The sequence below is a fragment of the Hemiscyllium ocellatum genome, chromosome 28 (assembly GCF_020745735.1).
Source record: "Hemiscyllium ocellatum isolate sHemOce1 chromosome 28, sHemOce1.pat.X.cur, whole genome shotgun sequence".
NCBI lineage: Eukaryota > Metazoa > Chordata > Chondrichthyes > Orectolobiformes > Hemiscylliidae > Hemiscyllium > Hemiscyllium ocellatum.
This window is the reverse complement of record NC_083428.1, coordinates 13,560,112-13,586,697: the sequence shown is the minus strand read 5'-3', so window position 1 is coordinate 13,586,697 and position 26,586 is coordinate 13,560,112. Positions and strand designations below refer to the sequence as shown.

The 26,586-nt window shown below is 40.3% G+C and overlaps 1 protein-coding gene across 1 annotated transcript in view; it reads left to right on the top strand.

The window, feature by feature from the left end:
- Positions 1–26,586, top strand: part of LOC132829128 (guanine nucleotide-binding protein G(q) subunit alpha-like) — a 112,197-nt gene that overhangs the window by 51,730 nt on the left and 33,881 nt on the right. The window contains exon 2 of the mRNA XM_060846451.1: positions 20,696–20,880. Coding sequence (XP_060702434.1) covers positions 20,696–20,880 — 185 coding nt within the window. The remainder of the gene's footprint in view (positions 1–20,695; positions 20,881–26,586) is intronic.

Here is a 26,586-nt window from a genome sequence, read left to right as displayed (position 1 = left end):
AAAGCAGTAATTTTAACTATTCATGATTCATGTGAGCTGTTCTGTTAGAGAATAATAAAGATTTCTGATTTTGATTCTTTGTGTTTAGTTATTTTCCTTGAGGTAGTAGATCTTATCCATGTTAGTACAAATTTATCACCATGTTTGGGAGCTCCAACAGAGTCACTGCAATTATATCGGGTCTCAAAAGATTGTGGTAGTTTTGAACTTCAAAATTAAGGGATAATCTCATTGTGATTTTGAAAATCATAGGACAGTTATGTAGGGTAGATATAATGAGGTCTCCATGGGGAATCCAGAATAAAATTGGAGCTGAGGCAGTTAAATTGGAAATCAAACTTCACCCAGCCCGGCAAGATTGTGGTGATCTGCAACTTTCTCAAAAGGCTGAATCACTTGGAACTTTCTGGACCAGGATCAGTGGATACTTATTCAGTGAGTATCAAGAGCTGTGCTGCAAAGAGAAACTTGGCAGAGAAAAGTGTGGTTCAATGCAATGTTCATTACATCTGTAATCAAAAATGTTAACCTCTGTGCAGAACATTTTTCATTTTATGAAATAAATGGCTATACTACAAAGAGCAGAGATACAAGCCAGTCATGAATTAATTGGATGTTGGAACGATTTTACAGGGCAAAGTTGACCACTATATTAATAAGTTCTTTTGTGACCTGGAAGTGTTCTATGTGTTAGATATTCTAAGTGACAAAGTAAAATGAGCAATAAGCAGCATAATTTTAACATGTCAAGTCTTTTCTGTTTATTTCCAGTGAGTAGCACATGCTACTCTATTTCAGATGATTTTGTGCATGATTTTTCTTTGCTATCAATTGACTTTAGTGGTAGGATTGCTGAAATACTCCTATTAAATGTGTGGTTTTCAACCATGGTTGAATAAGGAAGTATGAAGTTACATTTTGAATAAACCACAGTTTCATTTCCGATGTTTGAGGTTTTCCTGTGCAAAAATATTATGCAGTTGATTGTTTTAATACTTAGTGTCTATGTATCTTTTATTATGGATATAATTAACATGACATAATCTCCTCATCTAGCAAATTTCTGCTTACCCTCTCTTTCCTGGAATTAGGTTAAAAATCACACAACACCAGGTTATAGTTCAACAGGTTTAATTGGAAGCATACTAGCTTTCGAAGCGACGTTCCTTCATCAGGTGATGCACAGAGCATCGCTCCGAAAGCTAGTGTGCTTCCAGTTAAACGTGTTGGACTATAACCTGGTTTTGTGTGATTTTTAACTTTGTGCATCCCAGTCCAACACCAGCATCTCCAAATCTTTCCTGGAGTTGTTTTCAACTTTTTCCACCCCAAAAGAGAAAATAAATGCCTGTCAAGATATTCATGAAAATGTGGTTCCTTTAAAAGGTTGCAAAAATCCAAATGTTGATGGAAAATTATTGTTAAAGGGATGAGCATTGTGTGCAGTATAAAAATCCAGAATGTTTGTCTATGATTTATTAATATACAAAATGTTAAATTGCAGTATGGTGCATAAGATCTCTCACTTTTAACAAAATCATAAACATTAGTAAATATTCTGGAATGCATTTCCACAATCCTGTATTTGTGGGTTCTATTCTTCTGTGTGATACAGCATTGAATGTCAGAGTTCGAAAGAGAAAGCTATCACTTAACTACCAACCTGTTGCCCTTATATGATACTGATCTTGAGGCTATGAAGGTATGACCTTTACAATAGGAGCGGTAGATGGCAACTTTCAATCTTGAGATAGTGGTTTAAGCCTTAGTGGTCATAATCTTTTGAATGCTTGGTGTCATTAAGGAACTGTCCTCTGCCAATGTGGCCTCTTGGATTTGGTATAAATGAAGATAGTAGGCTGAGAAGGTGCAGCTTTTCTGGCTTGTATTTTCTCTCTGCATTATTCTCGACCAGTTGAGCATTCTAACTTGGCTTGCTTTGACTGTTAATTTGTCACACATTCAGCCCTGAGAGGCCACTGTTGACAATTGTCTCTCCCTTTGTGTTAGCTGACAAAATTTCAACTGTAGTGACTGAAAAGTTAACTAGAATTCTGAAGACTCACTGTTGAAAAGATTCCCTTTTGAGTAGATTTGGGTAAAATAGAGAAATTGCTGGAGAAGCTATGCAGGTCTGGCAGTATCTGTGGAGAGAAAGTAGAGTTTACATTTATAGTCTAGTGACTCTCTCCATCAGAATACGTGCTGGGGCATATTCAGTTGCATGGAAGATTATGGAAAAAGTTGAAGTGAGAGAGGGGTTGCAGGTTACTAAAGTTTCCAGAACAAATAGTAGGAAAGAGTATGGAAAGGATCAGGAATCTAATTTCAAGGAAGCAGGTGAAAGGACCACTATGAGAAGGGGTGGGGGCAGTCAGTGCAGGACGAAGGGTGTTGTACTTATAATGCATGTAGTATATGAAACAAGGTAAATGAGCTTAAATCTTAAAATTGGCAGGTACAGTGTTATGGATATCACAAAGCTGTGGCTATAAGGGGATGAGGGTTGGGAACTGAATATCCAAGGATGCATGTCCTATGGAGTTAAGGTACCTCAACTCTGCCTGTCCTTATTTGTAAGAAATGAAATTAAATTGATAGTGAGAAGTAACATAAAGTTGGAAGGCATAGAATCTATACGGATATAATTGAGGATCTGCAAAGGGAAAAAGACCTAGATGGGGATAGTAAACAGGTCTCCTATAATAGCCAGGATGTGGGGCAAAAAATAAATTAGGAGATACAAGAGGCATCTAAGACAGACATTATTATGACAATTGTAGGGCTTCAGTATGTAGGTGGACTGGAAAAGCCAGGTTGGAAGCAAATCATAAGGAAAGGAATTTGCAGAATATGTATGAGATTTATTTTGGAACAGCATGTGGTCAAGCCCACAAAGCAATAGGCAGAAATGGATTTCATGAAGCGTATTGAAGCATATTTGATGAGGGAGCTTAAGGTGAAGGACCTCTCTTTAAAATGTGTGCATATATGTTCATAATATGATAGAAGATATCCTGCAGTTCAAGGGAGAAAAGCTGGAATCAGATGTAATGGTACTACAATTGAGTAAAGGTAACAACAAAGACACAAAGGAGGAATAGGTCAGAGCAAATTGGAAGAGAGCATGGTCAAGTAGCAATGGCAGGAGTTTCTGGGGATAATTCAGAAGACAGGGAAGATGAAATGCAATGAGAGAGGCTGAGGCAACCACGGCTAACAAGGAAAGTTAGGGGCAATGTAAAAGCAAAAGATAACGTATACAATGTGTTGAAGATAAGTGGGGAAACTAGAGGATTGTGTAGTCATTAAGAGCCAGCAATGGATAACTGAAAAAATGGTAAGGAGATTAACTAGAAGGCTAAGTTAGCTAATATGACAGAAGATTGCAAGAGTTTTTGTTTTTTTTTAGGTATCTTAGAAAGTAAGAGAGAGACAATAGTGGGCATTGGACTGTTGGAAAATGAGGTTGGATAAGTAGTAATGGGGAAGAAAGAAATGGTGGAGGAACTGGGGAAGCTGAAAGGTCTGCAGGTGGATGAATCACCTGGACCAGGTGGACTACACCCCAGGCTTCTGGAAGAGTTAGTTGAGGAGATTGTATAGGCAGTGGTGGTGATCTTTCTGAAATCACTGGAGTCCAGGAGTGACCCAGAGGACTGAAAAGTGGCTGATGTAACACCCTTGTTTAAAAAGGGAGAGAGGCAGAGGACAGGAAACCATCGGACAGTTAGCCTGACATTTCTTGTTAGTAAGATCTTCGAATCCATAATTAAGGAAGAGTTTGCGGAGTGTGTGGTCAGTTAGGGCAGAGTCATGCCTTGCAGATCTGTTGGAATTCTTTGAGGTGGTCACAAGCAGGTTTGCCAGTGGACATAGACAGACAGCATGGCAACAGACCCTTCAGCCCAACTCATCCATGCTGATCAGACATCCCAATCTCCTTTAGTCCCATTTGGCCCATATCCCTCAACACCCTTTGTATTCACATGCCCATCAATGACAAGATCCATTTGGATTTCTAAAAGGCCTTTGACAAGGTGTTGCCCAGCAGAGTGCAAAATAAGTTAGGTACCCATGGTATTAGGGGTGAAGTGATGGCATAGGTAGAAGATTGGTTGACTGGCAGAATGCAGAGTTCAGGGATAAAGGAGTCTTTTACAGGCTGGCAGTTCCACAGCAGTCTGTATTGGGACCACAGCTATTCATGTTATACATTAGTGATCTGGACAAAGGAACTAAAAGCATTGTTGCTAAGTTTGCAGGCACTGCAAAGATAGATGGACAGATAGGTGTTAAGGAAGTTGGGATGCTGAAAAAAGACTTAGACCGGCTAAGGAAATAGACAAAGAAGTGGCAGCCTCACACTCCCCCACATCATATTCTATGAACTGGGTTCGGAAGAACAGAGACATAGACCAATTTCAGAATAAGGAAAGGCTTTGGAAATCTGAAGCATAAAGAGGCTTTGTTCAGGATTCTCCTAGAGTTAATATGCAGGATCAGTTGGTAGTTAGGAAGACAAATGTAATGTTAACATTCATTTCACGAGAATGTGGAGGTGCCAGTGGTGGACTGGAATGGACAAGGTCACAAGTCACACGACACCAGGTTATAGTCCAACACGTTTGTAAAATCTCAAGCTTTCGAAGCACTGCTCCTTCGTCAGGTGAAGTGGAGAGACCACCCACATACAGTGCTTTATAACCAGCGCGATCAAAAAATGTTAGTTGATGTGAGTTGAGCGTTAACAGGTGGAATAATAGGTCTCTGCATGTGGTGAATGTTTGTTTTGAGAGGCCAAGAATACAAGAGCAGGGATATTCTGTTGATGCTGTATAAGGCTCTGGTCAGACCGCTTTTGGAATATTGTGAGCAATTCTGGTCCCTGTACCTAAGGTTGGATGTGCTGGCATTGGAGGGTGTCCGTAAGAATGATCTTATGAAGAAGGGCTTGTCGTATGAGAAGCGGTTGAGTACTCCCAGCTTGTACTCGGAGTTTAGATGGATGTGGGAATGGGTATCTAATTGAAACTTGCAGAATGCTGAGGGGCCTGGATAGAGTGGGTGTGGAGATGTTTCCACCACAAGGAAAGACTAGGATCCAAGGGCACAGCTTCAGCGTGAACTGGCAATCCTTTAGAACTGAAATGAGGAATTTCTTCAGTCAGTGTAATTAATTTGTGGATCTCATTGCTGGACAAGTTTGTGGAGACCAAGTCAGTGAGTGGACTTTGAATTGAGATTGAGTCTGAATTTGTGAGGGGATCAAGGATTCTGGAGGAAAGACGGAAGAATGGGGTTGAAAAACACATCAGCCATGAGCGAATATTGCAGCAGACTCTGGGCTGAGTGGTGTAATTCTAGGCATATATCTAATGGTCTTCTAATAGGAGTGAGGAGATATTAAAGATTTTGGTGTGCTTAAAAGTGGGCAAAACTCATTTAAACCTGGGTGTGTGTGTCCTGGCTATCATGGGAAATAAGGGAGGAAATTGCAGGTGCCCCCTTTGAAGAGCCATAATTTGAAGGTGAGATGCAGAATCTTAGAGAGGATTTTGGGAATATTGCTCTCACCTGGAGGATAGTGGGAATCTGAAATGCACAACTTGGTGGGGTAGTTGAGACAGGAAATCTCAAACCTTTTATTAAAAAAAAGTACTTGGATGATGACCTAAAATGTTGTAATAGTCAAGGCTACGGACCATGTGCTTGAAAGTGGGACTAGTGTCGATTTAGAGTAGTTTTTGTTGATGCAGTCTTGAAGAGCCTTTTCTGTACTGCATGATTCTGTGATTCTAGATGTCCAACTGTTTCGATGATAGGGCAAAATAAGCTACTGCTGTTGATGAGGCCATAACTGGTGGAATATTTAGGTCCTGATGGGTTATATTGGAGGAGTGTACAATATTTGGGAGGTATGAGGCCATGGAAGCATTTGACAGCAGACTGATTTTAAATTGAAGACATTAAGAATCTGGAGCTAATGTAGGTCATTCAGTGTCACAGTTAAAGGTAAAAGATTGAGTAATGCTTCGGCTCACCAAGATGGGAATAGTGAGGTTTTGAATTAATGTAGTTTTGCAGGATGGAAGGAGGGAGTCAGGTCAGCAGAGCTTTTGCTTGCAGGTAGCCAAAACATGGACAGGAGGTTTCAGCACTGCTGATGCAAGCATAGACACAAACAGTGCTGCAGAGATGAGTCTCAGCAGTTTTGTAATGGTGAGTTTACGTAGTCAAAATCTCAGCTTAGCCTCAGCACAGTTGGCTTCAACCAGATACCATGCTCTGGGAAAATCATGCAATTGGTGACAAGATAACATGTAATGGTTGAGAAGTCAGTGAATGGTGGCTTTGGTTTTACCAATATTCAATTTGGGGAAATTTCTATTCAAATGAAAGGAAATAAAAATTGAGCCATTTCTGCAACAGTAGAGGTTTTATGCTTGGCTGACAAAATAGAAAACCGATTCTTGAAGACGCAATTGAAATAAATAATGGTTAACTTTCACTCAGTAGTAGCATATTCACTTCTAAAGTGAGAAAATTATGATTTCAAACCACACTCCAGATACCTGAGCATACATGATCAGCTGGCACCTCGCTGCAGTGCTGAGGGAATGTTCCTTCTGAGGTACTGTCTTTCAGATGTATGTTTAAAATGACATATAAAAGAATCCCATAGTAAATTACAAAGAACAGTAACAGTGTTTTACTGGCTCAAAGGCTAATGTTTGTTCTTGGTCAACATCAAAAATAAATTATTTTAGTTTGCTGTTTGTAGGAGCTTCAGTGCATCATTTAGCTATTAACCACATTATAATAATGACAGCACTTCAAATCTATTTCATTAGTTATGAAGTGCTTTAGAGCAACTTGAGATGCCAAGAAGCACCAAATATACTCTGTTCCCTCAATTTTGATTGAAAGGATGCATACGATTCAGGACCCCCCACAATATTCTGTTGCTCCTGGTTTACTTTGACCTGATTAATCAGGCTGCACTTGATTATTTGGGATGAATAACCTAATCAAATGCAATGAATCTTGAGTTCGGACTGACCCACAGGCTTTGCAGAATAATACTGCAAAACAACTATATGGCTATAAGTGCACGGCTTCAAATATATTGAAATAGTAATGTGTGTGTGTGTGTGTGTCTGTAAACATGACCAAGGTTTGCTCTGCAAAGGCCAGAAACAGTTTTATTTACGTGGAGACTCTGCTAAACAGGTCTGAATAAGAAGTTTGCATTTTGTGAGTGAAGCATTTTCTGTATGTTTACATCATGCATTGGATAATTTTCTGTAAGTTTGTGTATCTAGGTTTTGTGCAGGCAGTTGGTTGTATTTTAAACATGCTGTAAGTTATTTACATAAGTTTGGTATGACTTCAAGATTAGCTTTGCATTGATAATACGAGTGAAACAAATGTAATATATGCAGCTATTTTATTAATATTCAACTATTATTGACAATGTTTTTTACTGATTACTTTAATATTTTTCTGGTAACTATAAATAGTTTGAACTTCCAATGTTATCTGCTCAAGTGTATTTGAATACAGAAACAGAAATGACATATTAGTAATTTCAGAAAGAGTTTGCAGAACAGCTAATATATAAAATTGCAAACTCAGTTATGTATCCATGGATCCTAGCTTGCCCAACTTGTGATTTTTGGCTACCAAATAGGAAAATGAAAAAGACTATTGCGGGTTAGTGAAAGCACCTCCCATCTCTCCACTACCACCCCACCCCCATTTTTGTGAGTATTCAGCTTTAACTGGAGGTTTCAGCCATTGAAACAAAAGTTAACATTCAGTCGTGAATGTCATGTTTAGGGACTAATGTGAAGTTTGAGTATTGCATATATATTTGAAAATCTAGGTCAAATCTTTCATGTAAATTGGCTCCAAAATCACCCTGACTTCCTTGTGCATTCTTTGGTTTGGAGAGAAAACATTCTCTGTTCTTCATTTTGTAGTGTGTGAAATATTCTTGTTCAAGTTGTTACTGTGTTAATCCAAAAGTCATTGGTTTTCGAGCAGTTGTATAGCCTATAATTTCCTGAGGATTAAATTTTACTTTTTCGTTATTGTCAAAAATAAGCAAAAGTTCTAATCTTCTAAAATTTAGATTTGCTCAAAAATAATGGACAAATTCACACTAAACGCAGTAATGGTGTAAATGTATGATACTAATTGAATGTGATTGATATCAATTTGCTCTCAAAGTTAAAAAGAAGTATGGATACAGCCCTGTTCCTTCTGGGCATTCAGCCTGAGAGCCCTAATACTGCCAGTTCTCATTCAGTTCCAGGGTGCCTTAAGTCTTAAGGAACTTGTAACACAAAAGCAAAATATTGCAGATTGTGGAATAATGATATCAAGACAGAGTGCGATAAATTTGTGGTGAGAGAGGTAGGGTTACATAGAACAGTACAGCACAGAACAGGCCGTTCAGCCCACGATGCTGTGCCGACCACTGATCCTCATGTATGCATCCTCAAATTTCTGTGACCATATGCTTGTCCAGTCATCTCTTAAATGTCCCCAATGACCTTGCTTCCACAACTGCTGCTGGCAATGCATTCCATGCTCTCAACTCTGTATAAAGAACCCGCATCTGACATCCCCTCTAACTTGACTCTAACATAGCTTAAGACTATGACTCCTCGTGTTGGTCATTTCTGCCCTGGGAAATAGTCTCTGGCTATCAACTCTCTGTATGCCTCTCGTTATCTTGTGTACCTCAATTAGGTCCTGTCTCCTCCTCCTCCTTTTCTCCAATGAAAAAGTCCAATATCAGTCAACCTATCTTCATAAGATAAGCCCTCCAGTCCAGGCAGCATCCTGATAAACCTCGTCTGAACCCTCTCCAAAGCATCTACATCTTTCTTTTAATAGGGCGACAAGAACTGGACGCAGTATTCCAAGTGCAGTCTAACCAAAGTTTTATAGAGCTGCAGCAAGATCTCACGACTCTTAAACTCAATCCCCCTGTTAATGAAAGCCTAAACACCATATGCTTCCTTAACAATCCTGTCCACTTGGGTGGCCATTTTAAGGGATCTATGTACCTGCACACCAAGATCCCTCTGTTCCTCCACACTGCCAAGAATCCTATTCTTAATCCTGTACTCAGCATTCAAATTCGACCTTCCAAAATGCATCACCTCACATTTATCCAGGTTGAACTCCATCTGCCACCTCTCAGCCCATCTCTGCATCCTGTCAATGCCCCCTGCAGTCTACGACAGCCCTCTATACTGTCAACGACACCTCCAACCTTTGTGTTGTCTGCAAACTTGCTGACCCATCCTTCAATCCCCTCATCCAAGTCATTAGTAAAAATTACAAACAGTAGAGGCCCAAGGACACATCCCTGTGGAACACCACTCACCACAGATTTCCAGGCAGAATATTTTCCTCCTTCTACCACTCGTTGTCTTCTGTTGGCCAGCCACTTCTGTAACCAGACAGCTAAGTTCCCCTGTATCCCATTCCTCCTGACCTTCTGAATGAGCCTACCATAGGGAACCTTATCAAATGCCTTGCTGAAGCCCAGGTACACCACATCCACAGCTCGACACTCATCAACTTTTCTAGTCACATCCTCAAAGAACTTGATAAGGTTTGTGAGGCATGACCTGCCCCTCGCAAAGCTGTGTTGACTGCATTTAATCAAGCCATGCTCTTTCAGATGGTCATAAGTCCTATCCCTCAGAATCCTTTATAGTACCTTGCAGACGACAGACGTGAGATGTGAAATCTAATCAAATCAATGAGTCTGACTCGGAGCCTCCCGGGTGTTGATGAATCCTCCCCCTCCGCCCCCCCCCCCCCCACCCCACCTCCCAGAGTTTCCTTCCTGGTCATACCCACATTGATTTTTTTTTGCCCCAATCTGCAACCTCTTATTTATTTCCCCCACTCTGACCTCTGATAAGAACCATCCTGCACACACTGGCCCAAATTTATATCTGGTTGAACTAAAATGAACCAAATTAGAACTCTATTTACAGGCCCACCCCTGTCCCTTTCCATAACATTCCTGAATCTTCATGAGTTCTGATAACTTTCTGCAAAATGCTTCCCCATTGATACTTTGACCACTCATCAGGATACCAGGGGAGGGGCCATTCCCTTGCGTCCTGCTTTCAGAGGAAGGAAGGTGCCAATGATAGATTAATCCCACACTCCCACAGCTTCCCTGGCACTGACCCATACTGCACATACGCTGACAATTGGCCAGCTCTGCGCCCGTGCACTGGTCTCCCCTCCTACAGCACATGCTGCAGATCATACAGGAGACTGGGTGATTGACAGCAGCTACTGCCCAATAGAGTGGAGGGAGTGGGGCTGGAGGACGGGTAATGGGATTGTAAACAATGAATGAATGGGGATGGACAGGTCAGTATGGGACAGGAGCAGAGCAGCAGTAGGAGGGGATCCTGGACAAAGTGAGCAATGGGAGAGTCTGATAGGAGAGAAACTACAGGAAGGTTCTGTTTAGAGGCTCAGGCAGGGACAACTGGAAGACAGTATGGCCTGGTGGCTTGGGCACTTTTTCCAATCAGCCTCTTCAAAGATGCTGTTACTCAACTCTGACCCCGATCCTCCTGGTCCAGAGTTAGGACACTACCACCATTTCTTGGTGGGCTAGTGGAAAGAAGGGAAGATTTTCTCAATCTCACTCATGGAAACTCCATGAGCTTCTCCCACTTACTGTCTACGTTGGGGATGGAGGAGACAGAGCAGATGGGAGCGAGGTTAGGGATATAGGGACTGCCTTTGAAAAGGAACTCACCTGTGTTGGTGATATTAACAAGACTCAATTCACAGTCACCAACACAAAGTTGGTGTACTTGAACTTTATCTAGAGTATTAACACCCATAACTGGGTGACAGAGACCCAATGTACAGCGTTAAGTCCTGGATATTAATAACGGCTTTGTATGTGAGAAATCACCTCTAATGAACTTGAGTCAATTTTTTTGAAGTAACAACAAAGAGGATTGAAGAGGGCAAAGCGGTGGAAATGATCTATATGGACTTCAGCAAGGCGTTCAACAAGGTTCCCCATGGGAGACTGGCTAGCAAAGTTAGATCTCATGGAACACAGAGAACCAGCCACCTGGACACAAAATCGGCCCAAAAGCAGAAGACAGGGCGGTGGTGGATGGTTGTTTTTCAGATTGGAGACACGTGACCAGTGGGGTGTCACACTAACACGGTGCTGGATCCACTAACCCCCACCACCCATATAAATGATTTGGATGTGAACATAGAAAGTACTGTCAGTAAGATGACATCAAAATTGGAGGTGCAGTGGACAGCAAAGAGGACCACCCCAGACCACAACGGGACCCCGACCAGATGGTTGAATGTGCTGAGGACTGGCAGATGGAGCTTAATCCAGACAAACGTGAGATGCTGCATCCTGGGAAAGCAAATATTAGCAGGATGCACACACCCAATGGTAAGGTCCCCGGGAGTGCCGCAGAACGAAGAGACCCCGGAGCGCAGGCCCACAGCTTCCCAAAAGCAGAATTGCAGGCAGATAGGATAGCGAAGAAGGTGCTTAGTATGCCCTCCCCCACCGGTCAGAGCACAGTATAGGAGCTGGGAAGACACGTCACGGCAGCTCAGGACACTGGCCAGGTCACTCCTGGAACACTGCGTGCAATCCTAGTCTCTTCTGTCTCTCTCTCTGTCTGTCTCTCTGTCTGTCTGTCTCTCTGTCTGTCTGTCTCTCTCGCTCTCTGTCTGTCTGTCTCTCTCGCTCTCTGTCTGTCTGTCTGTCTCTCGCTCTCTGTCTGTCTGTCTCTCGCTCTCTGTCTGTCTGTCTCTCGCTCTTTCCCCCACCCACCCCATCAAAATGACACCGTGAAACCTGAACGGGGTCAGAAAAGAACCAGAAGCATGCCGCCAGGAAGATCCGAGCTACAGGGAGAGGATGAAAACACTGTTTTCCCTGGAGCATCAGAGGCTGATGGGTGACCTTATAGAGGTTTATAAAATCAGTATTGATGTTTCACATAGTTACCTTCCTTCAGTTATTCATTCTTTGCAGACATTGCCAGACCTCCTGCGTGTTTCCACAATTTTCTGTCTTTATTTAAGCATCTCTGATGCTCAAGTTAGCTTGAAATGCATAACAAATGTGCTGTAAACAATGATGTGGCATGCAGAATAACTAAACAGCAAGTAACTTGGGTAAAGTGAGGATTATGATTAAAAATCAAGGTGAAATCTCATCAAATGAGCTGCCATTATAATATTGGATTGTAATCATTCAGAGTTTGCTGACTTTCTCAGTCACTTTAATGTGTGTTTAGCGTTTCACCATTTGAATTAAAAACGTGGAACTTGCTACACCAAAATACTTTTGGAATTAAATGCAGTAAAGCTAAAATAAGTATCACTTGTTTTGAGATACAATGGATATTTGTTATAATGAGGTAAAAGATATGTTGTTTTCAGAATGTAAGCCTCTAGGTTTATAATATTGTCCTTGATCTTGAATTGATTTCTTTGAATTTTTCACCAAACTAAACCCTCAGTTGCACTTGCTGAGAGCCATTGTACTATTAAAGCTCATTTCACTCTAATAAATCAGCAGTTGTAACAGATTTAGTTCATTTTGTGCCCAAAGCTTACATGTGCTTTCTTGAGAAAAGCATAGCTTTCTGTGATTTCTATAAGACTTTTGCATAGATTGCACGACTAGAAGTGGTGTGATGCGTTTTTTTTAAAAAAGCGTTATTTTATATTGGGGTGTTGGTTCCTTAGATTAATACGTTTTTCTCAAAGATCTCTTGTAAAATCAAACTGCATGGGAGATGTTTAAAAAAAAAATCCAAGGGTGCCAGAAGATAATTACTTGTATATAGATTCCTGTGTGGACTTGTGTTTTCATTCTGTTTAATTGATATCAAGCTGGATACAGGGAGCATCTCTTTATATTAGAATTCAGTTCAAATTTTGACTGTTGATAACTTCTTAATAACTAAAGGATTCTGAGCATTGAGTGGGACTTCTGGGCTAGCCAAGCTGCGAAAAGAGACAGGCAGTGTTGCAAGATGCAAGACTCCAAATTTAAGACATGTTGGAACAAGCATTCTAACTTGGAATAAGTGCGCTTAAAAATGCTACCAACAACTGGTTGAATTGGGACTATACGAGCCTTGGGTACAATAGTACACACAGGAGAAAAAGAGAAATTGCTGGAGAAATTCAGGTTAGCAACATTTGTCAGAAGAAAGAAGAATTAATATTTAGAGTCTGGTGACTCCTCTTCAATACAGCACAGGAGCAAGCCCTTTGGCCTACAGTGTCTGTGCTGACCATGATGCCGTTCTAAACTAATCCCATCTGCCTTCATGTAATTTGTATCTTCCTAGTGATTAAACAGGTGCCGTATTGAAATGACTAACTTCCTGCTCTCTCACTCTCTCTCTACCCCCTCTCTCCCTCTACCTCTACACAGAGTGGTGTACCCTAATCCCGCCCTCCCCAGATAATCTCTCCAAAATTGTCCTGTACAGGGCAAACACGGAACCTGTCAAAACGTTGCAGTAAAAAGTGCGTGTGTGCGCCCACAAAGCAACAGCAGTCTTGTTGGTGTCCAGCCCGGCTACCCCGGAGAGGGGTGGGGTGCATGTTATTGGTTGGGGTCGGTGGGAGGGGGTGGGAGCTTGCGTGTTGCGTTCTGTAGGGCGGTGTTGGTGGCGGGGGCTCGTGCGCAGTGTGCTGCTGCAGTCTCCTGAACGGGGAGCAGAGTTTAAAAACTCCGAGCCCCAGTGGAAAGGTATTTAATGGATTAACCGAATAATCGATTTATCTGAACGAAGTAGCGCCCAGCCATTTCATTCGAATAGTCGAGGTCCCCCTACAGGGAGAAAAATGCTTCCTGATTTCACTTTGAAGTGGCCCAGCTCAAGTGTCTTGGTTTTATGCACCCTTGTTTTGTTACCCACTGGAAGTTCCTCCATCTGTCTGTGACTTGTTGAATCCCTTTTAAATATTTTATTCAATCACTTTTCAAACATTTAAATTCAAGTTTGTGAGTTCATTTTATATAACTTTTCCTAAAAGATTTACCCTTTTTAAACCCTGGTGATTCTAGTGAATCAGCTCTTTATCCCTTTCCGGGTATTAATCCTAAAATTTGATATCTAGAATTAAATGCAGTAGTCCCGATGTGGTTTGACCAAGGCTGTGTGCTAATGAAGCATTATTTCCTCATTTGTATTGTAATTATTTTGAGATAAATGCTAGAATTGTGTTAGCCCTTTGGATTATCTGCACCTGTTCACTAGGTTTCAGTGACCTGTGTAATGAATGCTCAAATCTCTTGCTGAGACCCTTTTTATTGACTCTTAGGAATAGCTACCATTTCCTTGCCTCTTAGCCTTCCTTTCTTGTTCACCGCATTGTGCTGCTTTAACAACCATTGAAATAATTGCGTTTTAGTCCAATCATCTGTAGGAGCTACAGCTTTAATAGTAACTCTGTAGACCACACAGCTCATCTTAACTCTCTCTGGTTCTTCCTTTGTACTATATGCTGTAACATCTGAAATTATATTCAAAATTTGATTTGGTACAGAAATCCAGAAATTGTCAGGGTGGAAGTTGGAATCAGCTACTCTTTGCCCCACTCCTTCAGCCATTATAAATTTTAAGAGTTTTACCTGAGAGTCTATTGCTAACCTGCTGAGGTTATGACTACTTTAGTTTGCTGTTGATTCTATGCTTTATTTTATGGTTGATTGGGACCTGGACACTTTTTCCTGGGCAATCCGTTGCTGTGTTCTGCGCCATTGTTGTTATCTCTACCATTCCTGCTGTTTTCATCAGAAATTGTATTTTTTTGACCAATTTTGAGTGCAGTATCTGGTCACCTTTCTTCCATTTTGCTCCTGAGAATTTTTTGTTTTGCACTTGTATACGCAAAGACTGGTAGATATTTAGAGCTCTCTTCCATAACTGCAGTACTTTGGATCAGTTAATTTTTAAATTTGAGATGGATATAGTTTTGTTCAGTGAATAAGTTAAGGGATATTGATCAAAGGCAGGTATATGGAGTTAGACTATAGATCAGCCTTGATCTCATTGAATGGCAGAACAGGTCAGAGGGGCTGAAAGGTAGGAGTAGTAGGCCAATGTTTGCTATGATATTATTGATCTGTCCCTCCTAGTTCCAACTCTGCTGTGAATTCTTCTTTGCTGCGACAGGATGATATGCTTTGCTGCTTTTTGCCAGCATCCCATTTATTCCACTGTTGAATCCTTTGATGCATTTTACTTGTTGCTTAGGCCATTCCACAATTTCTGCTGGTCCTGGATAAATGTGTACTTGAGGTCAATTCCCCTAGCTCTTTGATGGAAAATGTGAGCCATTAAGGCACCCACTAATACTCTCCCTTAAGACTGTTCCTAGAACTACCTATAGTCCATGCACATTTTGAGCCCAGGCATCGATTTCAGCTGATTCCACTCATCTGCAAAAGGCCTTAACTCACTGTGGGTATCTCTTGACTATTATTGTTTCCTCCTTCCCCTCATTTACAGCCAAGACATACTGGTCCTACCTTTTGCTATGCTTCTACCATCTGAATTTCCTCCGACTATTGACTTTTGGATGATTACGACTGTGTAGGGATATTACTTGACCATGGGACACTTTTCCCCATTTTGACACAACCTCCAGATGTTAATAGGAAGCAATTTACAGCATAGTGCATGCTCTTACTATTTCCTGTGCTTGGATTGAATGCAGGCAATCTGCATGGCTTTACTCCTTTTTGACTTGTACAGTCTGGTACAATGGAGTGACTTTCCAAAGGAGAGTTATGAGTCAGCCACAATGTTGTGGTCTGGAGTCACATGTATGTCAGACTGAGATGGACCATACATTGCTTTACTAGAAGGTTATCAGTGGACCAGATTGATTTTGACAATGATTGGGTAATTTTGTAGCCACTGTTGAGTTTAATGATATTACTGCCATGCCACCATCTCCCAAGAACTTAACTATTTCACTGTTCCTTCATTGCCACTTTGTATAAAACCTGAAACTTTGTTCCTCCCTGCACTGTGGGTGCACCTACCTTACATGAATTGCAAAGTTCAAGCTTCTCAAAGGCAAGTAAGGATAGGCAATGTCCTTAATTAGTAGAGACATGAAAATCTCATGAATAATTTTGTAAAAATCCATTAGATCAGAATTTGAGTGAAAAGATTTGTTCACTTTGACCTGAAGCAGTTTACAATCTCCGGAAACAAAATTGTTTCTATATAGAAGTTTCACATACTTGGGGCTTCACAGCTAATGAATACTTCTAAAGTGCAGTAACTGTGATAATGTAGGAATAGTGGTAACACCACTGGATTAATAATCTAGAGGCTCCGAATAATGCTCTTGGGTATGCCAAGTAGCATGACAAAGCTGGTGAAATTGAAATAAAAAACAATTAATAGTTCAATCAATAAATTTGAAATGGAAAGCTAGTCTCAATAATGGTGCCTCAACATTACTTTTGATGGTTTTTTTTTAAGAAATCACAGCTGTTGGAATAAAGCCCTTCAGGAAGGGAGATTTGCTGTCTTCACCTGATCCGGCTCATCCGTCGCTTGTGATCTAGGTTTTTGTAGAATATTATTATTTGGAAACTTTGGTTCTAATGTAGAGGAAAAGTAAATAGATTTTTTTGTTTTAGTTCTGTGAAGGTGACTTATTTCTTTGAGCTCACTGTTTAGAATAACTTTATGAATGCTGATCGAAGATAATTTCAAGAAAGCATGTGTTAAGTTCACTGACTGGATCAACTACCTGGAGAGTTGATTCATAACGCTTACCAAGTCAAAAGTCTCTGACGTGCAGAATAACAGGCCAAGGGCCACAATCTGGTTTCTTTCAAGTAGAGCTGTTTTATACCACCAGCAGAAAAGTAGTTTAGTTTGTGGTAGTCTAGGCTTTCATAGGAAGAAGGAAGTCTTTAAACCTTTTCCTGTCATTTATGTAGATAGGACTTTAAAGTGCAGTTAAGAACGTCAGTGAATTATCTAGTGTTTGGGAATCACTGGGAGAAACAACAACTGAGAAAACCCATGAGAAAACTGACAAAGTTTAAGAATAAGTTTATGAATAATCTCAAGGTGGACGCGAAGAACTGTTATAATTATGATGGGGCCAAGGCCAGAGTGAACCTAGATCCCTTTGGAAAATGAGGCTGGGGAAACAACAGGGAACTAGGAAATGGCAGAAGAGTTAATAAGTGCTTTGCTATGTTTTCACAATGGAATGCACTATTATCATTCCAAAAATAATGAAAATCAAGCAGCAAAAAAGGTTTTGTATTTACTTCCTATCACAAGAAAAAGTACTAGGGAGCTAATGGGGCGAAACACTTAAGTCTCTTGGATCTGAGAGTTGCATCCTTACGTATTAAAATAAGCTACAAAGAAAGAGGCTTCACTGGTGAAACTCTTGCAAGAATTCTTAGTTTCTGGAAAAGTACTGGATGATAGAAAAATTGTCAAAGTAGCACCTTTTTTGAAAAGGAAAGATGATTTTAAAAAAAAGCTAACCATAGTGATCTGTTGTTTGGAAAATGATATTCAATGAAAGGAAATTTTATAGTTGAGCATTTAGAAAAGCCTAATATAACCAAGCAGCAGCAGCATTGCTTCATGATTAGAAAAACATGCCTGATAAATTTATTAGAACTTTTTGAGGGAGGAATAGGCAGGATAAAGGGAAGCAGTGAGGGTAAAATATATTTGGATTTTCTGAAACTGTCTGATAAGATATTGCATGTTGGGGTACTTAATAGGCTAAGAGCATATGGTGCTGGAGGCAATACTTGAACATGGGTAGAGAATTGGCTGATGAATAGAAAAGCATTAGAATAAGGGGGCATTTTGAAGATGGCAATCTGCAACTAGTGGGGTGCCATGGAGATCAGCACTGGAATCAAATTGTTTACAATATATGTTAATGACTTAGATGAGGAAGTGAATATGTTATAGCCAAGTTTGTGGATAGGCAATGAGCAAGGATGACAGTCACCCAGCATATTGACAGGTTAAGTGACTTGAAGATTTGGCAGATGGAATAGTGGGCTTGATAAGGTAGATGCAGAGAGCATCAGAGATCTTAATTTCAGAGTCAAGTGTCACCCATTTAGGCAGAAATGAGAGAATTTCTTAAACTAGTGACTATATGGAATTCTTCACAGCAGTGTATTGTTGAGGTTGCATCATAAGTCTATTAAAGGTTGAAATAGATGGATTTTTAATCAGTAAGGGAATCAAGATTTATGGGAATAGTGCAGGAATGTGGTATTAAGGAAAATCAGATTAGCTATGATCTGAACGAATAGTGAAGTAGACCTTATTTGAAAAAAAATGACCTACTTCTCCTGTTTTATGGTCTTATGGTGCAAGGAACTGCTTGCAACTTTAATTTAGCTAAGAAATTAATAGGGTTTTGAGTAGTGTTGTACAATAAAGGAACCTGGGGCAGAGACACATAATTCTTTGAAGTTTGCATGACATATAGACAGGGTGGTTTAAAAAGGTGTTTGGCATTGCTCAGTCCTTTGAGTAGAAGAATTTGGAAGTGATGTTGAGGTAGACAGGACAGTGGTGAGGCCTTTTCTGGAATACTGTGCCCAGTTCTGGTCACCCAGTTGTAAGAAGGATATTATTAAGCTTTAGAGGATTCAAAAGAGATTTACCATGATGTTGCCAGGTATGAAAGGTTTGTGTTATAAAAAAAGGCTAGAATGTTTTTCACTGAAGCATTGGAGGTTGAGAGACAACATCAAAATAATGAGGGATATAGACAGAGTTATTGGTAATTGTCTTTTCTCTAGGATGGGGGATTTGAAGACAGGCACATTTTGAAGGTGCCAGGAGAGAGATTTTAACAAGTGCATAAGGAGCAATTTTTAAAAAACCAGAATAGTACATGTGGAATGAACTTCATGAGGAAGTGGGTGATGTTGGTGCAGTTACAACATTTAAGTACATGAATAGGAAATGTTTGGGGGGTGTGGGCCAGGAACAGGCAGATGGGAGTAGTTCACTTTGGGATAATGGTCAACATGGACTGGTTTAACTAAAGGGTCTGTTTCCATGCTGTATGACTCTGACTGAATTAAAGCATGAAATAAGAGTGATACTTCACTGGGTTGATTGTCTGTGAAGGATAATGCTGGGAAAAGGGTTACCTTTTTCTTTTTGCTGTTTAAGATCTTTCTAAATTATCTCATTTTTTTCTTCGTGTAATGAAGCTGTTTTATTTTGAGAACATTCACAGACTTGTGTGAAATTGGTCAGTGACTGATCTCCACAGAAACCAAATTGCAAAAATAAAACCTGTGATTTATCGAGCCAGGTTTCACTCTATCTGACTTAGTCAGTACTGCCATCAGCTGGGATCTTCCAAATTGACAGTTGTGCCGTTGGTTCTTAACGGTCCTAAAATGACCCAGCAAGCAACTCAATTCAAGGGATGGGATATAAGAATTAATCTTGTATATGATGTCCACATCCTATACAAAAGAATAAACTGTGAAGATTGTTAGCAATCCACTTGACCCTACACTGAGTTTCTGATCCATGACCCTGACTGTTGCAAATGCTGTCGACCTTTAATATTGTCACCATTCACCCTACCTTAGTTAGTCAACCCCTCTCTAATGTCTCTTGTAATTCAAAATAGAATATTTCAGATTTGTAGCTCTTCAGATTTTCAAGCGTCCAAAATGTACGGTTAGAATTTTGTCAGTGTTCTTACTAGCCCAAAATCCCAACCAAAGGTATCATTGTGTATAAATGTAGTTTAATTGAATTTGTGGCAGTAGTAAATCAAAACTTACAGAAAACAAATGGGTATCTGGGCAAAATAGTTTGATTTGTTTTTTTTCCCCACATGTAGGTGCTTAAAAAAATACTTTTCTCCTTTGTACAAAGGACATTTAAACTTTATTTCTAATAAGCTTTCACGTTACATTGTGACTGAGTTGGTGTATTTGCCTTATTCCAGGGCATGCTGGGAAACTGAATTTGTGGTGTTTACACAGCCAGTTGATTTTTTTCAATGCTCAAAATTGAGTGATTAGTGTACTGTGGTAACAGAAATTTGTTCTTCTGGAATCTTATGAATATACACCATCCTGGTTTATTACTGTACAAGAAAACTAACCATAATATCTTACTATTTGAACTTCTTAGATCACTGAATTTGTTCTTGGTTGTCTTTAAAATGCTTTTAATATATTAATGTATTTTCTAGAAGAAAAGTCAGAATCCTATGTCTCTGAGGCAGCTGAGCAGTTAGATCAGGAGGAAATAAATATGCCAGAGTTGGTTTGATTTTTTACCCCTTCAACACTGCATGCTCTCCATTACAACATCTCCTGTCCTTCCACCCCCCCCCCCCCCCCACCCCCCAAACATTTTCATCAATGTGCATGCTAAACTAAAATTAATTTCAACCCATTACTTTCTTATGTTTCTAATTTACTCTTCATTTAAATGTTTTAGTAAAGATGTCTTCATTATGGAATGGATTTTAATAAATGTAATCAGCATGCCACAGGGTTTGAAGTAAAAATGATATGGTGAAATATTCAAATTTTCAGTCTGTTTGCTGATGTTGTGCAATTGTTCTTTCCTAGGTACTGGTGAAAGTGGCAAGAGTACATTCATTAAACAGATGCGAATTATACATGGGAGTGGCTATTCAGATGAAGACAAACGGAGCTATACGAAGTTAGTCTACCAGAATATATTCACTGCCATGCAATCCATGATCAGAGCCATGGAAACCCTTAAAATCCAATACAAATATGAGCAGAATAAGGTAAATTTCTAAAAGCAGGTAGAGCACTTGTTGCAGTAATTTATATTCAACTGTCAATGTCCGCAAACTGCACTTTTTGCCATAAAAAGAACAATCTCAAAGCTCGCCCACCACAGACTTTCACTTTTGTCAATCATTTTCTTTAATGATTCTTCCTCTTGATGAAAATAAAGTTCCCTTTTGTCTTTGTTATTCCTAGCAGATAGCAAACTTACACCCAAGTTTTTGCTAATATTATTTGTAAATGCTAGGAACTGCACAAAATTAGATTGGACTTTTTTTGAATAATCTGCTCCCCCTTCCTACAGTAGGAAAGTGACACTTTGCGTCACCTTAAACCTCATGCCTTAAAGTGTCAATATCACTGAAATCAGAAACCTGTTTCATCAAGAATTGATCCATGTGATGAATAATTCAAATTAGCATGGTAATAGAGATTTTTGAATTTATGCAGTTTGCATTTATCTCTGAACAGTAATCATTCAAATTGGTAAGTAGAATTTAAAATCAGATGATGTCAGGCATTGATTGACCAATGTATTGATCACTAAGGATGCAATTTGGAAGCATTGCACACTGGGAAAAGCAATGTCGATCTTAAAAAGGATTTTGAAACGATAGTGGAGTGGGCAGGTTGTGGCAATTGAAGTTCAATTTAACGAAGTTGAGGTGATACATTTATGTAGAAAGCACATGAGATACATTATGAACTAAACTAGCTGTAAATTGTGTGCAGGAGCAGAGACTTGAATATATGTGCGTGGAAGTTAATAAAAGGTAGTAGGATAGGTTTTTGATTTTGGTTTTATTGTCATATGTACTTAATTAAAAACAAAAATACATAAGTACAAGGAAAAGTGCATAATTTTGCCACACATGGCACCATCTTAGTGACATGTACCTAGGTACAGAATCTTAAGAAGGTAGAAAAGATTGCAGTAATTGTAATACAGTGACATCTTCTTAGTTTTAAGCAAATGAACAAACAAAAGCTTATAAGTGCAAACATTACAGTTTTCTTAAGTACTTAGTCACTGTTGGACTACACATCAAGGAATCACCTCGAGATTGGAAGTCCACACTGAGACCGTGTTGGGCTGAGAGACCGCCATATCGATCCAGGTGGCCAGTGCACTGGGTCTGCACTGAGTCCAAAGCCGGGAAAAGAAAGAGTATGCAGAAGAACGTAAATGTTATGCTGAACTTGTTACTAAATCCAGAATATAGTGTGTACCTCTGAGCGCCACACTGTAGGAAGAATGTGAATGCATTGGAGAGATCTTAAGACGGGCTTACAAGAATTATTCCAAGGATGAGAAACTTTGGTTATGAGAATAAATTGGAAATGTTGGGAATGTTTTCACTAGAGAGGAGAAGGCAAAGAGAAGATTTGATGGAAACTTACAAAATTCTGAGTAGTCTTGTCAGTGAAGACAGGAGGAACGATTGACACTTGTAAAGGATCAAGAATGAGAGAGAGCAGATTTAGTGATTTCATGCAAGAAACTGTTTCACACAGCAAGTATTAGGGTCTGAAATGCATTGTCTGCAACAATGGTGGAGGCAGGCAAATTCAGACACTTGAGAGACATTGTTTCTGTTCATTGAATCATTTAATGTGCAGAGATATGGGGAAATAGAAGGAGAATGACGCCAAGTCTTTTATTTGAATGATTTGGATATGAACGTAGGAGGTATAGTTAGTAAGTTTGCAGATGACTGCAAAGTTGGAGGTATATTTGGCAGCAAAGATGGTTACCTCAGAGTACAATGGCCCATCTGATCAAGATCCCAATGGGCTGAGGAGTGCCAGATGGAGTTTAATGTAGATAAATGTGACATGCTGCGTTTTGCAAAGGCAAATCAGAGCAAGACTCGGACACTTAATGGGGTGTGCTGCTGAACAAAGAGACCTTGGAGTACAGGTTCATAGCTCCTTGAATATAGAATCGCAGTTAGATAGAATAGGGGAGAAGGCATTTGGTATGCTTTCCTTTATTGCTCAGCGTATTGAGTACAAGAGTTTGGGAGGTCATGTTGTGGCTGATCAGGACATTGGTTCGGCCACTTCTGGAATATTTCATGCAGTTCTGGTCTCCTTCCTATCGGAAGGATGTTATGAAACTTGAAAGGGTCCAGAAAAGATTTACAAGGATGTTGTCAGGTTTGGAGAATTTGAGCTATAGGGAGTGGCTGAATAGGCTGGTGCTCTTTTCCCTGGACCTTTTGGAGGTTGAAGGGTGATCTTAGAGGTATATAAAATCATGACAGGTATGGATAGGGTAAATAGACAAAGTCTTTTCCCAGGGATGGGGGAGTCGAGAACTAGAGGGCAGAAGTTTAGAGTGAGAAGGGAAGATTTAGAAGGGAAAATTTAAAAGGGACCAAAGGACCAACTTTTTCATGCAGAGGGTGGTACGTGTATGGAATGAGCTGCCAGAGGAAGTGGTGGAGGCTGTACAATTAGAACATTTTAAAAGGCATTTGGATGGGTATATGAATAAGAAGCATTTAGAAGGATGTAGGCCAAGTGCTTACAGATGATACTAGATTAATCTAGGATATCTGGTTGGTATAGACGAGTTGGACCGAAGGGTCTGTATCTGTGCGGTACATCTGACTCTATGCTAAATGTAGTGGGTTCTGATATCACGTGATAGTTCTGTTCGTTCTTGATCTCTCAAAATAAGAAAATCGTGTAACGGCCATGTTATTTAAGCTAATGGTGCCTGAACTGCGTTATAGCCAATCCAAGTAAGGTAAGCTCATGTTTGAAGAATTTAGACTGTTACTTGTCAAACATGTTGAAGAAACACGCGTTATAGCAGGAGGGACTCTACTCATTTGGAAGTCTGATGTAGACATTATCGGCTGAATGGCCTCCTGTACTGTAATTATTCTGTGATTCATTGCAGTATATGGCCCCAGTTAGTCATGAAGGCATCACCAGTGTTGATATTTTTAATTAGCCTGTTCATGGACCTTATTACACACCTGGAGCAGTCGAAATTGAACTCCGGTCTCCAAACATGGGCAGAGACACTAACAGAGCTGTCCATGTGGAGTGAGATTGTAATAATATTTTAGGTAATGTTTGAATTGGCTTTGTTTCCTTGTGAATGAATCATGTCATTTTGGTGTGGATTATTTTCATCCATTTTTGGATGTTATCGTTGCTGGCAGGGCTGGCTTTTGTTGCCCATCTGTAATTTGCTTTATGACATGGCAGTGGTCTTTTTCTTGATTTTCCCCATTAGCATGTTGATATTACTGCCTGAAGTCATCCAGCAAAGCCTTTGGTTGTAGGTGTCATCCTTGGTGTGTCATAGCTTTCTTTCCTAAAGGCCTTCCTAACTGCCCGGCCTTCAGGTCAACATACAACCCTATCACGGTGGATGCTGCAAGACATTCCAGAATGTTGAAATGGATACCACTATTACATGTGGGTGCACCACCCACCATGTACGCGGCAGGTACTATAACTCGGCCAATGTTGTCTATCTCATACGCTGTAGGTAAGTGTGCCCTGAGGCATGGTACATTGGCACGACCAAGCAGAGGCCACGGCAACGGATGAATGGACAAAGCACAACAATCAGCAACTAGGAGTGTTCCCTCCCAGTCGGGGAACACTTCAGCGGTTTGGGACATTCATGTGACCATCCTCCAAGGTGGACTTTGGGACAGACAAAAGAACAGAGTGGCCGAGCAGAGGCTGATGGCAAAGTTCGGTACCCATGGGGATGGCCTCAACCAGGTCTTTGGGTTCATGTCACTCTGAGCTGACCCCACTGCGCTTCGCGCGCACGCACTCGCGCTCTCACACTCGCTCTCTCATGCACTTTGGCCCTCTCACCTGCAGTGCAGACCTACACAGTCTCAGACTGTGTCTCATACAAGCTCACATTCACACCACCCCATATGCACCCTCTCACAGACGTATACTCCTTTACACTCAGGCACACGCATGCACACTCTCATAGATACTCTCACCTCCCCGTGCGCAGGCGCACCCACATGCGTAAACACACGTACATTTGTGGGGTGAATTTGTACTTGCGGAATTACATTTTATTTTGCTGAAAAACTGCACGAATCCATGTAAGATTCTGTAAATCCCTTTTTTAGAAATAGATTTAGTTTGAACATTGGGACACAGACTTTAACTTTAAACCTTCAATGCATTATCTGAGCTGACATGGCACCCATTCTTAAAGTACTTGAAAATGTAACTTTAAAAAAGTTTTGGGATTTACATATGAAAGAATTGAAATTAACATGGTCATTCTAAAAGGTGAGAGATTTAACAATCAATCCAAGTATTTTTCAATATATCATTTCAGTTGTATCACAGTAAACTTTTGTTCTAAATTCTGTCTTACACAACCACCTGATCAAGGCGCAACACTCCGAAAGCTAGTGCTTCCAGATTTACCTGTTGTACTATAACCTGGTGTTGTGTGGTTTTTAACTTCATAAAGGACAATAGCAAATCATATGACTATTTGCAAAAGTTCAAGAATTTCCTGATTAGTATTATTTGCAAGTTTTTCAAATTGAATTCTAACTTTTCAACTGTTAGTGGGATTTAAACATAGATCGTTACAGCGCTTGATGTTCAGCCCTTGATGTTGCGCCAACTTGTGAAATTAATCTGATGCCCATGTAACCTGCATTGTTCCATTACTATCCATATGTAGGTCCATTGCTCATTTAAATACCCTTAACATCGGTGAATCTATTACTGTTGTAGACAGTCTGTTCCACGCCCCTAAGTAAAGAAGAAACCCCTCAATTTAAAGCTTTGTCACTTCATGTTAGCCTTCACCATCCAAGAAAAAAGGCTCTCACTATCCACCCTCTCAAACCCTCTGATTATTTTATATGTCTCAATTAAGCCACCTCTCAACCTTCTGTCCAATGGAAACAGCCTCCATTCCCTCAGCCTTTCCTCGTAAGACCTTCCTTCCATACCAGGCAACATCCTAATGAATCTCCTTTGAACCCTTTCCAAAGCTTCCACATTCTATAGTGCGGTAACCAGAACTGCACGCAGTACTCCACATGCGGCCATACCAGTGTCTTGTACAGCTGCAGCATGACTTTGTGGCTCTGAAACTCCATCCCTAAATATATAGGGATTTCACAAATCCTTAAAAGCTAACATAACTATTGGGTGTTCATATCTTGTAGCACTTAATCTGAATAATTAAACATTTGGCCCCTCAGCTGGTTCGTAATGTACCGATGCAGCTGGAATGGCTTTAATTCCCATGTCAGTTGAGATTACCTTGAAGATCCCTGATTCTCATCCTTTCCCCTCCCCTGAGGATTGGTGACCCTCAGGTTAAATTCTCTATAAGAGCAGCTCTATAGTCCTCTGGCAACTTACTCTGTAAGGTCCTGTTAACAGCAGTAAATGGTTGGTGTTATTGGCTGAGGAAAAGATATTAGCTAGACTATGAGATGAGCCCCTGTTTGAACAGTGCAATATGTACTTTAAATGTTTATCTGAACCACTGGAGCAGCAGACATAGAGATGACGCCATCTGGTGTCAGCCGAGGTTGTGATCAAGTTCTAGCATAGAGTTTAATTATGAAATTGAATGGCATCGGATGGACCCCTTATTTGTAGCAGGATGCAGTGTGTGTTTGCTAAATGTTCAAAACTTGCTCAGCGGCAGAAAACAAAGGGTACTGGTTGAC